The following is a 16,529-nucleotide window of genomic DNA, read 5'->3' on the forward strand; positions in this document are numbered from 1 at the left end:
CATGAGCGTTGTTCAGACGTTAATAGCGGTTTCCTTACAAACTTGAAAAGAAGAATTGCCCTGCAAGCTGGGGAACAATCTACAGTTTGTTAAGCAAGGATTTCCTGAGTGGGGTACATCTGTGGAGGATATACCCCACCTTTAAGCCTGTTTGACTCTTGAGCCCTACCAACTAAGAGTCCATTCTATTTGGTGAGTGTGGGCCAGATTGGAAGTCACGGATTGTGTGGGCACGTTGGAGAGTTTTTTTGAGCACTATATTCTGATTGTAGCACATGTTTCACCACTGATTTGGGACTTTTGGACTTTATTTGTTTGTATACATTAAAAAATAAATAAATAAATACAAAATGTATATATTTACATATGTTCACTTACTTGTTTTCACTTGATGAAATGTGTATATATATATATATATATATATATATATATATATATATATATATAATTTTTTTGCACTGCGGTTTGGTCATACTCTTTACAAAGTGAAGTCTCACCACATTCACTAAGAGCTGAGTAAAATGAGCATAAATGCACTTGCAAAGTGCACAGTTTATTTGCCTTTAGTAAATTACCCCCTTTGTTTGTCACCTGCTAAATATCACCTGTTGTACGTAAACTGTTAGCTGTAAACTACCTCAATTTCCAAAGTAAATGTAAACCTAATCTCTAAAATCTCATATGAGATTTATTATGTAATATAATTTTAGAAGTCACATATTTAAATTAGCAGTTTTTCTTAAAATAATAACTGGTGTTTCTGTCATAAAGGGCTTTGTTTTTGCACTTCCTGTTGTGAAGTGACAACACTTTGTCCATGAATCACTCTGTCACACAGGTAACTCATGGAAACAGCTAGTTGCCATTTCAACACACATTACCCAAGTATATTGCCACCATCAGGATACCTGCTCTGAAAAATGCCATGCAGACATCATTGGAAAAAATGCACAGAAATGGAAAGTGGCTGCAATGAGATGCCACAAAACAAGAAAAAAGTGAAACCAGTGTTTTAGTTAACCACTTGACCTCCAAAAGGTTTAACCCCCTTCATGACCAGGCTATTTTATGTTATTCAGCTGTGCTACTTTAACTGGCAATTGCATGGTCATGCAACACTGTATGCAAATAAAATTTATTTACGGTAATTTGTTTCGCAGAAATATATCTTTCTTTTGGTAGTATTTGATCACCCCTGTGTTTTTTGTTTGCTATATAAACAGTAAAAAAACAATATTTTCTACTTTCTATTATAGCACATATCCAATAAAATTTATTATCTTCATAAATTTAGGCCAAAATTTATTTTACTACATGTCTTTGGTAAAATAAAATCTCAATAAGTGTTTAGCAATTGGTTTGTATGAACGTTATAGCATCTACAAACTATGGAAAATATGTTTGAAAACTGGCCAATCCTGATGTACTGATGGTTTATCGCATTTCTTGAGGCCCTTGAAATGTCAGCACAGTACAAATACCCCCAAATGACCCCTTTTTGGAAAGTAGACAGTCTAAGGTATTTAGTAAGTGGCATGGCGAGTTTTTTGAAGTTGTAATTTTTTGTCACAATTTTTTTGAAAATGAAGAAATAATTTTACATATTGTCACCAGTGCAGTGCAACGTCATCATATAACTGGTTTGGTGGTTACCAGGGATACTGACTGGTGACAGTATGAAAAAACAAAAATAAAATAAACTTTTAAACTTTTTTTTACTTTTTTTTTAAACTTTCATTGCTGTTACAGTGATAATCAAAAAAACAGCAATGTTTTTAACTGTTATGAATGGATTACATTCATAACAGCTGTGATTACTATTGTATGCTGTGATTGGCCCACAGCTGTGATTGACCCAGGTACCAGGTGATATCTGTGGGCCAATCACAGCCATTACTATAGGAATCACAGCTTTTATGAACTCTCAAAGCTGCTGGGTACCAGGAGCCACAATATGCTGCTGTGTCCGGTGAAACAGGTCATGGGAGTGATGTTCTGTATGCCTCTCAGCTGGTGACATACATGTATGTGATCCACCCATACCCCTTGAAACAACTGGTTAAAACAAGGCAATTGCTTGTGATACACAGTTACTATAAAAAGAAACACAAACACCAGCTGTAAAATGAGCATTTGCATTTAGCCTGTGCAAATACACAAATATATTTCTTTTGTCAAAATTTTGCATATCAAAAAATCAAAGCGCTAAAAGTTCAATTGAAAAGAAGTTAGTATGTGAAAAATGCCAAACTTAGATATGCAAACTCATTTTAGTCTTATAGTGAATTAGGTTGTACGTCTAATAAAAATCCAGGATGGGGTTTGTATACATGTATTTCTTTTGCCACTTAAATGTTTTAATGTGATGATGATCATGATGATGATGTTTTTTAGTATTGTCATTTCATTGAATTTGTTCATTGCAAGTAATAGCAAATAACAGATTTCCATATTGGTTATTCGAGTGATGCTTTATTTCATTCTAGGCTTACCATCAATGCTGAATGTCAACTTCAGCTGCACAACTTTCCTATGGATGAACATTCCTGCCCACTCATATTCTCCAGCTGTAAGTATTAATTCTGTGTCAGACCAATATTTTATGCAATGTATCATTTGATAAGTATGCCTTGGTTTCAAAGTGCAGAGTTTGTGCTGTGTTTGCAGTAAATTGTGAGCTTCTCATGCTGCTTGCTTGTATATTCATGTGTACTATGATCTGTTTGACACTGTAGTCATTTTGCATTTTAGATGTTTTGCTTTTTCTGGTTTTGTTAAAAATATCTGCAGATTTTCACTTTACAACCGATTTAATATCTCTGTTAACTTTTAAACATAGATTTGCTATCTATGCTGTTTCCTAAATGAAAGTATTTAATAATTTATCTAACATTTTACCTACTGCGACACACCTACTGCAGTGCAGCTAACAGGAGAAAAATGTGTAATTAGGAAAAGAAGTAAACCTGAGACTCTTTGACATTAAATACCATTACTAATAATATAATTACTCAAGGATCAGAAAAAATATTTGCTATGATGGTCAGACAGGATAGTATCCTTAAAATATGCAATAAATAAATCCAAAAGTGAAATGGAAAGATGGGGTTGCAGTCATTTCCACAATTTAGTATTGCATCTCTTAACTGCAAAAATAGTAGGAAATACAAAATAACTTATAGAATTGAGAAACTGGATTCAATTAACTTTCGTTGTGTTGTATCAACACCATGACATCTAAACAAATTTTACTGAGCTGATTCCCAATGCAGGGTACACTGTGAAACCACCGGCGGACTGTGGACCATTGAGCCTCTGAGAAAATCCTACCCAGTTCCCCTTCCCACTTCAGAACATTTCATAGTACAATGTACTAAGAGAGAGAATAGAAAAACAAAAATAGAGTGGGGTTGGGGTGATTTAAATAAGCAATTTCTTGAGATACCATGATGATATTAGAAAGGGAGATGCTGCAGACCAAGTGTTGCACTTGAAGTTACTTAAAGAAGTTTCGGTGTGCTTCAAGAAAGAGTTTTAAAGGTGTGGAGTAGATCCCCCTGGAACAGGTCCCCAACTTTGGTCACCCCAGCTGTCTGACAACAAAGTAGAGTGGAAAATCAAGTATAGATTTTAAATATGGTTGTCTCCTGTTCTAGTGGAAGAACAGCAATGTTTCCAAAGAAGTTTTAATTGACAATAAAGGGGTAGGCAGCATATTTTTGGGTTTCAGCATGGAACCTCCTAAATAGAAGCATCCCATCATATCACTTTTCATGTGGACCCATTTTTTGTTGTAAGTTAAGGTAATGCTAGAGTTTGTAATAATATGAGATGAAACATATTGTCTATTCACACTTGGTCTATTGCCTTGCAAGAAAACAATTATTAAGGATTGCATGTAGTATAAGGAGAGAGTTAGAGGGTGCTGATATAATAACAGTATAAAATACATAAAGTATTCTAGGAAGGATCATAATTTTTCCAATGGCAACCCCACCTGTCCAGGAAACAAAGGAGTGATAATATTCCTTACACTCTTGCTGAGTCTGGGACAGTAATGGTGGATGATTGTGCCAAAGATTTTGGAAGCAGGGTACACTATTGATGCCCAGATAGGGGATACAACTATAAACTCAGTGGTATGGAAACATGTTCTGTAGAGAATAACATTTCATATTGGCTGGTCAATATGCTCATACTGATAATTATACATAGTTGTATTCAGTCTCATTAGTCTCTATGTGCTCTTAGTAGAATTTAACATGCATCTAGCTAACATCTATTCTAACATCTATGAGATTCTATTATATGCAGTATTTCAATTTTATAATTAAATGTAATGGATTGTATTGGACAATTACTCCTACTCTCTTTTGTGTTAATCAGGTTATTACATTGTATACTTTTGCTTGTTTCTGTTAAATTACATTTGCTTGAGGTTTAAACTTTTAATTTCAGTTGAAACTGTAACTTTTGTATAGATTTGTTTAGACTGCTGGTCAGAAAACATATATTTATTGCTGAAGTGGCTTAATTTTGTTTCATGGAACTAATCATTAAAATGTATTGACATTGTGAGGTCAGGGGCAAATTCTGCATTTGCTGACTGCAGGTAAAGTTGGTTAAGAACTGCAGCTAGGTATGTATACTCATTCAATATCTAAAAAATCAGCTCTTTATATTACCAAGCAGTTTTCTATTACAGGATGAAATCAACTTAAGGTGTTCTTTGAGATTGTCTCACTGTCAGACTACCACTTTTATCCAGGTTCTGTTGATACAGAACTCTAGGCACAAATCATAAAAAACATTGAGAATAAGCAATTATTATACTGAGGTTTCAGAATCCACAACAAAGAGCATTGCACATGAGCATGCAAATTATTTATTGATCCAACCATTGGCCACACACAGGGGTTTATTCACTAAAGCTGGATAGTGCAAAACTAGACTTACTTCTGAAAAGAAACCAATCAGCTTCTAACCTCAGCTTGTTCAATTAAGCTTTGGCAATAAAATCTGGAAGCTGATTGGTTTCTATGCAGAAGTGATCCTACCTTTGCACTCTCCAGCTTTAGTAAATAAACCTCACAGACTTATAGTTATTACAAACCCCCTCTTTTCACAAGAATCTTCCAGCCGATTTGGTGATATCGTGAGTCCTTTACTCTTGTGGGGGTGACAGGGAGCATATATGTAAGGATCTGTGAGTGTCATTCAGTAAGAAAGCAATTTGAGCTCAGGCCGAAATGAGAACTTTCAATCAGGAGGTAATTCCATTAAAACCCAAACTAAGAGGAAATGGAATGAAGGATGATGGCCATGACTCAACTTGGAAAACAGACATTATCTATTGATGGAAAGAAATTACAATTTGTGCAGCTCCGGATTGAACTTGAGTATTGCAGTAAATTCTGTGTTTTTTTTTTTATGTAGTTGGCTTCTAAATTTTTACATATTTTTATACTAGAGTTCAGCTTTAAACACAGTAACCTAAATAATTATATGTAATAAAATAAAAGGTAGTAATAGCCAGGAAAAGTGACTGTTTTTTGATCGTGCCAGTTTGATACACAATAATGTTTTAATGTTGAAAATGAACATCAGTAAATACATACTCAAAAATGTCAGCTGTTTTCCTTATACAGTATATTTGAACAATATTTTAATATACTACTGTGACTATAATACATTGTGAACAATTAGCAAAATCAAAATAATATGTTGGTAAATGGGTAAAGGAGTGATCTAAAAGTAGAAAAACAATATGGTATTATATGTAATATGCTGGAAAACAGTATTGCAAAAATTAATGGAATTTAGCCACTAAGCATGATAATAACCCATGGATATAGTTTAATTCAATTATATAATTCAATAATAAGAAGCGGCATTATACATGACAAACAATATGTTAGATAAAATATTGCTTTCATATTGCTTTTATATTAAAGCAAAATATCAAAAGCCAGGAGGAGTTGCATACTGATCAAATCAAACTGAGCTTAAAAATATTCCTCATCTATCAAACATATAGCCTTTGGCAGAGAGATAATACAGATGCAGCTTCTGAAGGCTTCCTAAATGTAAAAAAAAGTGTCTGGAAAAAAAGGAACAATATTGAATTGAAAAAAAAAGTAAACCAAGTAAACACACTATACAAGATGCAACAAAGAATATTAAATATATTATGACGATAACTATTATTATCATAGTGCACTTGATTGTGTTTCAAATAAATATAAGCTGAAGGGAGAATGCAAGGAATAAAATAAACTAAAATATCAAAGTTTTGTCCCCTAAAGTATTTATTATTTTTTAAATAGACATGGTAAGTCTGTGCAAAGAATAAAAATGCAATTCACTTTGTAATATACAGTAAGGCAAGGCAAACAAAAATGATATGAAAAATACAATAACCCAGAGCAACCAGTCAGCTTTTACTTCACTGTATGATTGCTGCAGTGTACCTCATGTTACACATCTTTGTTGTGCTTTGTATTATCATTTCTAAAATGTATTTCTCTATTCTGAATCCAAAACAACATAGATGTAGCATGAGCCACCAGAAATAGCTTCAATTCTGAGAAACAATCTTGATCAAACAGAAAGCTCAACTACAATAACACATTGGGTGGATTTACTAAAGCTGATGCACACATAATCTGGTGAAGTGGTGCATAGTAACCAATCAGCTTCTACATTTTATTGTCAAAGCATAATTGAACAATGCTACGAAAATCTGATTTTGGAAGCTGATTGCTTACAATGCACAGCTGCATCAGACTCTGTGTTTATGATTTCCCTGTTATATTACATTTTGGGGAAAGGAAATTGAAGGTATAAATGTCAAGCTAAAGTTGAAAGTCTCGTCTAAATTAAACACTCCTTTCTCTTTCTGTAAGGGGATGATGGCACTGTAATTATTTTAATAGGAAAAACCTATTTAAGCACTTTTTTCCTAATCGATATACATCTGTTATATGACCAAGCTCTTTCCCAGCCAGTCTGTAGGGAAACATAGGCAGGAGGAGCTTCTAGTCCTCTGCTGCTGGTCACATGTTCAAAATAAAAAAACTGCTTTTGGGATACAGAGTAAAAATAAATAATTATTATCAATAAACTGTTCTAAATACAAATATATATTTGAAATACAATCTTTATTATTTTTTGGCACTAGCATAGTTTGGGTGGATTTCTCCCAGTCACAGGCTGTGTCACACCCCTCCAACCTGTGTCTTAGGATAACACGGAGGTAAAGCTCCCCATCTATCAATGTGGAATATCCCCCCGATTGTGTTTAGCTGGTTAGTGCACATGAAAGGGGAGGGAGGGAGTGGGCTGTCATTTACCACTGTGCATAAGCCCACATGTGTCACATGGGCTGCTCAGATGTGATAGAGAGGAAATGCTCAGCATAGAAACTCCCTGGAAACTGAGCAAATGCAGTAGCAGCTAACACTGCTCTGCACAATCTCCAGCTGCATTGGGGACATGGACAGAAGGGGGAGAGAGAGAGAACAGCAAGGTTATCTAGTTTATTTGGCAGAAAACAAATCCCATAGTGAATGAGTAAGTATGAACAGCATGTAATACAGCATTTATTGATAGTTTTTTTTTAATGATGTGGGTTTAGTAACACTTTAAACACAAAAAACCTGTTTTAAGCCTATAAAAAATGTATATGTTGGGGCAGAATAAAAAAACACACACGCATATGCAGTACATCTCTGTTACACATGCAGATTTCCAAATGTTTCATGATTTTTTGGCCTCTTTCACATGGACAACGGGCATGGACAGGTGTGGACAGTAGCTGTAGACAGCATATTGTTGCATCTGTGCTGGCAGGTACGTTTGGACAGTTGCAGCTGTTCAGTCTGTACAAGACAATGACAGGCTAACGGGAGCTGCAGATGTCTTTATGTATCTACACATAAAGTGATTACCTGCAGTTAGAAACAGGTCTCCAACCCTCTTTGCACACAGATGCATTCAGGAATGAACAATTGTCCCTAACTGTAGGTAACCCCTTGATGGGTAGATACAGTACATGAAAGGAATAGCGGACCACAGTGTCAGGACAAGGGGATGAGCAGAATGGGCACATGCCCTGGGTGCAGTGTTGGGTGGGCATGCTGGGAGATTTGGCTCTGCTTCCTTCTCCTCACTGAAAACAGTGAACAATTTCAGATTTTCTCCAAATTCTTTTAACCAGACCACCAGGGTGGAATTACGCACTAACAATCGCACTCAAGTAAAACCAAAAAACACATCTTTGTGCTTTAATCTTTAAAAACTTCATATTTTCTAAAATAATCTCAGAAAACCACTCATAAAAAGTGCACAGAAATCTGTGCACATTGCTATATAGCATGTAAGGATGCACTGGCCCCCTAATGCGCTTTACAAGCCAAAAAAGTGTCACTTTTGTCTGGCATGATGACATCATAAGACCAAACGGACATGTTTCTTCACCAGTCACGTGGGGGAAAAGGAGTCACTATGCCTTGTTCTTGCTTAACTACCAGACATTTTGTATTTGCTATGTTAGGCAGCCAGCGACATCTTACCAACCACATGATATACATCTATGGGCGCCATATTGCAAACCATAAGATGTTAAAGGGGAACTATAGATTAAACCACTGATACTGAACATCGTATGTTTCCTATTGCTATGCAACGTCCGTCATCTTGCCATCTACCTGCTTTATAGCTACAAGTGCCATATTGACAACCTTAAGATGTTACTTGGGTTTGTAAATTAACCACTTGCCTACCAGGCACTTATACCCCCTTATTTACCAGGCCAATTTTCAGCTTTCAGCGCTGCCGCACTTTGATTGACAATTGCGCGGTCATGCAACATTGTACCCATATGAAATTTTGATCATTTTTTTCTCACAAATAGAGCTTTCTTTTGGTGGTATTTAATCGCCACTGGGAACTTTACTTTTTGCGCTATAAATAAAAAAATAAAAAAATTTGAAAAAAAAAAGTTTCTTTGTTTCTATTATAAAATTTTTCAAACAGGTATTTTTTCTCCTTCACTGATGTGCGTTGATGAGGCAGCACTGATGGGCACTGATAGGCGGCACTGATGGGCACTGATAGGCAGCACTAAAGGGCACTGATAGGCAGTACTAATGAGGTGGCACGGATAGGCGGCACTGATAGACAGCACTAATGAGGTGTCACGGATAGGCGGCACTAATATGCAGCACTAATAGGCGGCACTGATAGGTGACACTGATGATGGGTACTGATAGACGGCACTGACTGGCATCACTGCTGGGCACTGACTGGCGGCACTGACTGGCACAACCGCTGGGCACTGACTGGTGGCACTGACTGGCAGCACTGCTGGGCTGCACTGGTGGGTGGCACTGGTGGGCAGCACTGGTGGGTGGGCACAGGTGGGTGGCACTGGTGGGCACAGGTGGGTGGGCACAGGTGGGTGGCACTGCTGGGCACAGGTAGGTGGCACGTCTGGGCACAGGTGTGTGACACTGCAGAGTGGCACAGGTGGGTGCACTGCTGGGCACAGGTGGGTGCACTGCTGGGCACAGGTGGGTGATCTGCTGGGCACAGGTGGGCGGAGCTAGTGGGCACACTGCTGGGCACAGGTGGGCGGAACTTGCGGGTGGCAGTGCTGGGCACCGATCATCAGGGCACTGATCATCAGTGCCCTGATGATCGGTGCCGATCCCCGCTCTAACAACTGCCGGTTCTCGGTAGTACTTTCCTCACGATCTGACAGCGTGAGGAAAGTGCAGCCGAGAACCGGCACTTGCATTTCCCTCTGATCAGCGTGTCATTGGACACCGCTGATCACGTGGTAAAAGGCCGCTGTGATTGGCCTTTTACCACATCACATGATCAGCTGTGTCCATAGGACACAGCGATCACGGAGATCGCCGGGTGAGCGCCCCCTGGGGCGCGCAGGAGAGCGCGTTCTGGGAGGACGTCATATGACGTCCACTCAGAACTGGCCGGCCGCAGTGCAGCCGTCATTCGGCTATCTGCGGTCGGCAGCTAGTTAAAGTGGTTCTAAAGCCTAAACATTTTTTTACCTTAATGCAAGGAAGAGTGTTTAGGCATTAATTTGGGCCCCTCCCCCACCCCTTAGACTCACCTTAGCTATTGTTCAATCCAGAGCTGTGTATGTCTGCAGCTTTTTTCTCCCCTTACTTCTGTGTCTCACTGGCTTTGCTGGCCCCCTGTCAATCAATAAAAGTGATGAGGGAGTGGGGGGCAGAGCTGAGTCTTGTTGTCTGTATTAATGGATACAGCAGTAAAATCGTGATGAATGAATAATAATAAATGCAGGCAAATATTAAGGGGTTGCTAGATTAAACACCAATATGAGAAACCACCAAAATAATCTTTTCTTCACTGAGATGGCACCACAAAAGCTGTATTCATCTGGTAAAAAATTGAATTTTGGGTTGATAACATATTAGATAGTTGACATGTGCAATCCGTTTAGTTAGGAATTGAAATTCAGACACAATTTTCGTTATTAGGAAATTTGGATGTAACAAGATAATAGAATCACAATAGTAATGAATTTCAACAAATCCAAAATAAATTAGAACAAAATAAATTAGTCAAATTTGAAAATGAATTTAAAAATGAATTTGAATACGAATTTGAAAATGAATTTGAAAATGAATTTGAATTCAAAATGGAAGCATATTGCAATAAATATAGTAAGGTATAAAAAGTGAAATAGGATGATGAGTCCTACTTAGACTGCTTAATAGAATAGAATAGTAAAAAATGTAATAGAATAAAACAGAATAAAATAGAAAAAAAGGAATAGAATAGAATTTAATAGAACAGAATAGAAAATAATAGACTAAAACATAATCGCATAAAACAGAATAGAAAATAAAGTAAAAGAACAGAATTTATTTATTTATTTATTTCAGGTACTTATTTATTTCAGGTACTTATATAGCGCCGTCAATTTACGCAGCGCTTTACATATATATATTGCACATTCACATCAGTCCCTAACCCTCAAGGGGTGTACAATCTAAGGTCCCTAACTCACATTCATATACAAGGGCCAATTTTTTAGACAGGATCCAATGAATAGCATCTGCTATAGCTAGATCTACTATCTGGCTTACATTAAATACAATGAATATTAAAATTACCCTACAAATCAGATATGAAACAATTTACATCAATGTCCATGTTAAGTCCCCTAGGGGTTAATGTTCCTATCTCCAAACATGACTCCCTTTGACTGAGTGTCTTTACTTTGCTTGTGGGTTCCTTGTGATGGGTCGCTGTAAAATATTTAGGCAGGTGATTTTTTTATATATCCAGTCATGATGTTAAAGACATGTTCCTGGATCCTCTTGGCTAGCTTCTTTTTGTAAATTCTAGGTTCCCTTCCTGGTCTTTGGGGTGCCTCCCACCAAAGGGGTACCCAAAGATCCCCAGACCCCAGAATTTACAAAAAAGAACCTAGCAAAGAGGATCTTTGAGTACCCCTTTTGTGGGAGGAACTCCGGAGACCAGGAGGTGACCCAAAGAGGTACCCAAAGATCCCCAGAAGGAAGAAGGGATGTAGAAGGAGCCAGAGGAAACAAGCATAGAAGAAAACAGTAGAAGAGGGTATTCACAATATTAGTAAAAATGAACTGAAGGCTGTGGATAAAGGTTTATAATTTGTGCCCATCAAGAATTTAAAGAAATTTGAAAATATATAAGCATATGTCATATACATGGCTGTTAGTAGAAAGACATAAATTATATATAGCAATTTAAAGAAACAAATCCATGTTTAACCCACAAATCAATGACCGCAGAAATGTTTACAAAAGATGATTGCAGACAATTTAAAGAAATTGCAATTAAAGAAATACAAGGATCATGAGTATAATACAGAAGGTATTCACCAAATTGAAGAAAAGAAATATGTAATTATCCAGCTGGTGGAAAAAGTAAGGGGCATAGTGGTATTATCGAAATCAGACTATTTGAGAGAGATGGAAAGATTGCCAAGTGATAGGGACACCTACAGTATATTGCAGAATAACCCAACAAAGAAATACAAACAAGAATTGGAAAGACTTGTATAAAATAGAAAATTCTGAATGGGAGTGAAAAATAAATATTTTGGTGCCTTCCGTCTGTAGGGTACCAATAATATACATAGTACCTAAGATCCACAAAAAATGTTAATGCTCCCAAGGTAAACCTATAGTAAATGGCATCAACTCAGTATGTGCTAAGCTGGGACAATACATTGAATGTTTTCTGCAACCGTTGGTTCATGCAGGTAAATTCTGAATGCATACTAGTAACGTCTGATGTACAGTTGTGTCCAAAATTATTCAACCCCCAATGCTGTAAAGGGGTTTAGGGACTATAGTGTACATTTGGAATTGTATTCAGAATCAAATCCTACAAGGACGTTGTAACTACCCAAATGCAACTAAAATGACATCAATTGTTTATGTAATACAGTAGTAAATGGTTCTTATGTGGTTTCTTCATTGCCACAATTATTCAACCCCTTAAAGACTACCACTCTGAAGAACAGAGGTTCATACAGGTGCTTTCCATCAGGTATTGAAAACACCTGTGGATGTCACCGAGCAGCAATCAAGCATAATAAGCACCAATTAGGCAGCTTTAAAATGACTGTGATACTCAGCTCCTTCTAGACATTTACTGGTGTGGTTACAAACATGGTGAAGGCAAGAGAATGGTCCAGGAAGACAAGAGAAGAGGTGATTTCTCTTCACAGGAAGGGCAATGGCTATAAGAAGATTGCAAAGATGTTAAACATACCAAGAGACACCTTAGGAAGCATCATTCGCAAATTCAAGGCAAAGGGCACTGTTGAAACGCTACCTGGTCGTGGCAGAAAGAAGATGCTGACTTCGACTGCTGTGCGCTACCTGAAGCGTAGAGTGGAGAGAAGTCCCCGTGTGACTGCTGAGGAACTGAGAAAAGATTTGTCAGATGTGGGTACAGAAGTTTCAGCCCAGACAATAAGACGCACACTGCGTAATGAAGGCCTCCGTGCCAGAACTCCCAGGCGTACCCCCTTGCTGTCTCCAAAGAATAAGAAGAGTCGACTGCAGTATGCCAAAAGCCATGTGGACAAACCACAAAAGTTGTGGGATAGTGTTCTGTGGACTGATGAAACAAAATTAGAACTGTTTGGGCCCATGGATCAACGCTATGTTTGGAGGAGGAAGAACAAGGCCTATGATGAAAAGAACACCTTGCCTACTGTGAAGCATGGTGGAGGGTCAATCATGCTTTGGGGCTGTTTTGCTTCTGCAGGTACAGGGAAGCTTCAGCGTGTGCAAGGTACCATGAATTCTCTTCAGTACCAGGAGATATTGGATGGAAACGTGATGCAGTCCGTCACACACCTGAGGCTTGGGAGACGTTGGACCTTTCAACAGGACAATGATCCCAAGCATACCTCCAAGTCCACTAGAGCATGGTTGCAGAGGAAAGGCTGGAACATTTTGGAGTGGCCATCGCAGTCACCAGACTTAAATCCGATTGAGAACCTCTGGTGGGACTTAAAGAAAGCAGTTGCAGTGCGCAAGCCTAAGAATGTGACTGAACTGGAGGCCTTTGCCCATGAAGAATGGGCGAAGATACCCGTAGATCGCTGCAAGACACTTGTGTCAAGCTATGCTTCACGTTTAAAAGCTGTTATAACTGTAAAAGGATGCTGTACTAAGTACTAAGATTGAATGTCACTTGGGGGTTGAATAAAACTGATAATGCTGTGAGCACAGAAAAGACATTTGTGGTTATTTCATTATAACTGTTATGTTATATTTGTCTGACCTACAAGTGCCTCTTTAATGTAAATGTAAGCAAGATGACTGAATGATCAAAAGCAATGTCAAACTGGCCAAAACACTCAATTTCAGTGGGGGTTGAATAATTTTGGACACAACTGTAAGTCCTTATATACCGTGATAGGCCATGAGGATGCTCTAAAAGCACCAAAATGGGCTATGGAACTAGATAGGGGTCTGTGTAGGAAAGAGCGAAAGTTTATAACTTAAATTTTGCCTTGATCATAATTTCTTCTGGTATGGAGGACAATATTATAAACAGATAAGGGGAATTACAAAGGGAGCAGGCTTTGCTCCCAGTGTAGCAAATCTCTTCATGGCTATGTGGGAAAATGCAAAGGTATATAGATATAAACCTGAGCAATTGCTGCTTTATCACCACATCATAGATTACATTTTGCTAGGTAGGTGATAGACAGAGTTTGGAGTGCTTTATGAGGAATACGGATGATACAGTAATGACAAAAACATAATACTCACGTGGGAAGTAAGTCCAACACAAAAACCTTTCCTAGATGTAGAAATAGAGTTTACACAACAAAATAGTAACCAGAACTTTATTTAACCCTTTCGCTGTCAGGCCCTGCGCTCCACTTTTAAACTCAGGTGGCCAGGCTGTTTTTTTTATTTTTCACTTACAGATTTCAGAGTTTGTGAAAGACCCCCAACCATACATTTTCTGAAAGCATAGGACCAGTAGAATAAAAAGGATTGTCCTAATGATTTTTTTATGCCCTGTGATATTTGCGCAAATGTTTATTAAAACAATATATTTGCTAGAAATACACTAAAATTATTATTAGTGGATACATACATGGCAGAATTTATACAATTCCTGCTAAATTCCCAATAAATAGAAAAGCTAAAATTGTTTTGAGTTAATAAATAACAAACATTTGTAAATTTTAAATTGCGCCTTTTTGTGAAATGGTGAAAACTGTAAAAACAATTTCTCAAAAAATCTGGATGTTATTTTTTAGAATTTTTAAAAGACCCCGCAAACCATATACTTTCTGAAAGCACGCGGCCTATGCAATGAAAAAAAGTGCTACTGATTTTTTAAGGCCTCACAATAGATGCGTAAATGTTCATCAAATTGCTATTTTCAGCAAAACTACACTAAAATCCTTATTTGTGCACACAAACACAACATAACTTATAAAATGCCTGCTACATTGCTACTAAAGCCTTGTTCACATGGGACATACTAAAGTGTATGCCTGTGGAGGGCTGTGTTTACCCGCAATTGGGATCCAATGTCTGTACAGGCATAGATACTGCTCCCAATCTGACACCTGTGTGGGTGTGGGTGCACAACCCCAAATGCAGACAATGTGAGCTCAAGGACATGCACCCGGACCTGGACATGGATATCAAATTGGGAGCAACAGATGTGTCCTTCATCAATTTGATTGCCTGCACGGGGATGCACGTTACACCTGTGAATCCCTGGGTGGGTAAACATGGCCTTGCAGGGGCATACGCTGTGCATGCTGGTTTTACTATTTTTAGTGCAAGGTTTTACTATTTTTTTTTACATTTAAATTTAATTTTTTTTAATTTTTCTCTGCTTTTTGCAATTTTATTTTTTAATATTATATTATCATAGAGATTTCTATGCATTCACTGTTTACTATGCTTAGTTATCAAAGGCGGGAGGGTGAGGTGGAAATCCGGGCCAGCAACAGTAGGGGTCATTGCGGTGGAAATTGGATTCGCAGGGGGCACATATTTTGGTGCTTTCAAAGCCCCTGCAGCACCTAAAGATAGTGGGAGAGGCAGAGGAAGGAATCTGGGGGGGGTGGATTGGTGTGGGGGTAATTGGTGCTGGGAGGAGGGGTGAATGCAGGAAAAAAGAAAAGAAGAGTGGGGGGGGGCATTTATAAGAAGAAGAGCCACTACTATCACAGCTATTTGTTCAGCAGAGTCTGCTTACTGAACAGTTTTACTGTAAGCTCACGGTCACTGAAATGACCATGAGCTTATAGCAGGAGGAGGAATGTCAAGTCTGCACGGACCTGACCAGCTGGAAGAAATGCTGTAGGTTGATTAATATTTTGAAAAGACAACTCCTCAGGATGTACAGGAATTGCACTAAGTAAGAAGATTTTTAAATAACAGGCTAAAAAAGAAGCAGGAAAGTAGTTCATTGATAAAGGATACAGTGATAAATTTATCAGGGAATATATTGAGGAGGTGAATAAAATAGACAGAGGTGATCTTATCAAGAACAAGGATCAAGAAATGATAATCAGGAGAAAGATTTATCAACAGTCATCATACTGTAGTATGGCAGGCAACATATAAAAATTAAAAAAAAACATAATTAGGAAATATTGGTCCATTCTGCTTAAGAATAGAGAGTTAGGAATAATTTTACCTAGCAGACCTCAATTCATTTGTAGAAGAGCTCCAAACTTAAAGGCTAAGTTTACCTTTTTTTTATTTCTAAATGCCAGCTCCCCTATATACCATTAATGTACCTCTGTTACAGAAAAAAAAAGCTTTTAATATTTTTTTTAGGACAAGGCCGTACCTTATCCCCTGGTGTGTTGCATAGGAAAGTTCATGACTTCCTGGTCTGTAGTTTTAGGACATAAAAACCAATAAGACACAGGAAGGAGTTCACCAATTGGCCTCATTAGCACACACACTGCACCTTCTCTCGCCCTTCAG

General features: G+C 37.8%; 1 protein-coding gene across 2 annotated transcripts in view; it reads left to right on the forward strand.

Moving 5' to 3' along the window:
- Window positions 1–16,529, forward strand: part of GABRG3 (gamma-aminobutyric acid type A receptor subunit gamma3) — a 772,615-nt gene that overhangs the window by 444,542 nt on the left and 311,544 nt on the right. For both annotated transcript variants that reach the window (XM_089693488.1, XM_089693489.1), the window contains exon 5: window positions 2,487–2,569. In XM_089693488.1, the coding sequence (XP_089549614.1) occupies window positions 2,487–2,569 (83 nt within the window). The remainder of the gene's footprint in view (window positions 1–2,486; window positions 2,570–16,529) is intronic.

Source organism: Staurois parvus, unplaced genomic scaffold, assembly GCF_062004578.1.
Source record: "Staurois parvus isolate SC_StPar_1 unplaced genomic scaffold, SC_StPar_1.0 ptg000634l, whole genome shotgun sequence".
Classification (NCBI taxonomy): Eukaryota; Metazoa; Chordata; class Amphibia; order Anura; family Ranidae; genus Staurois; species Staurois parvus.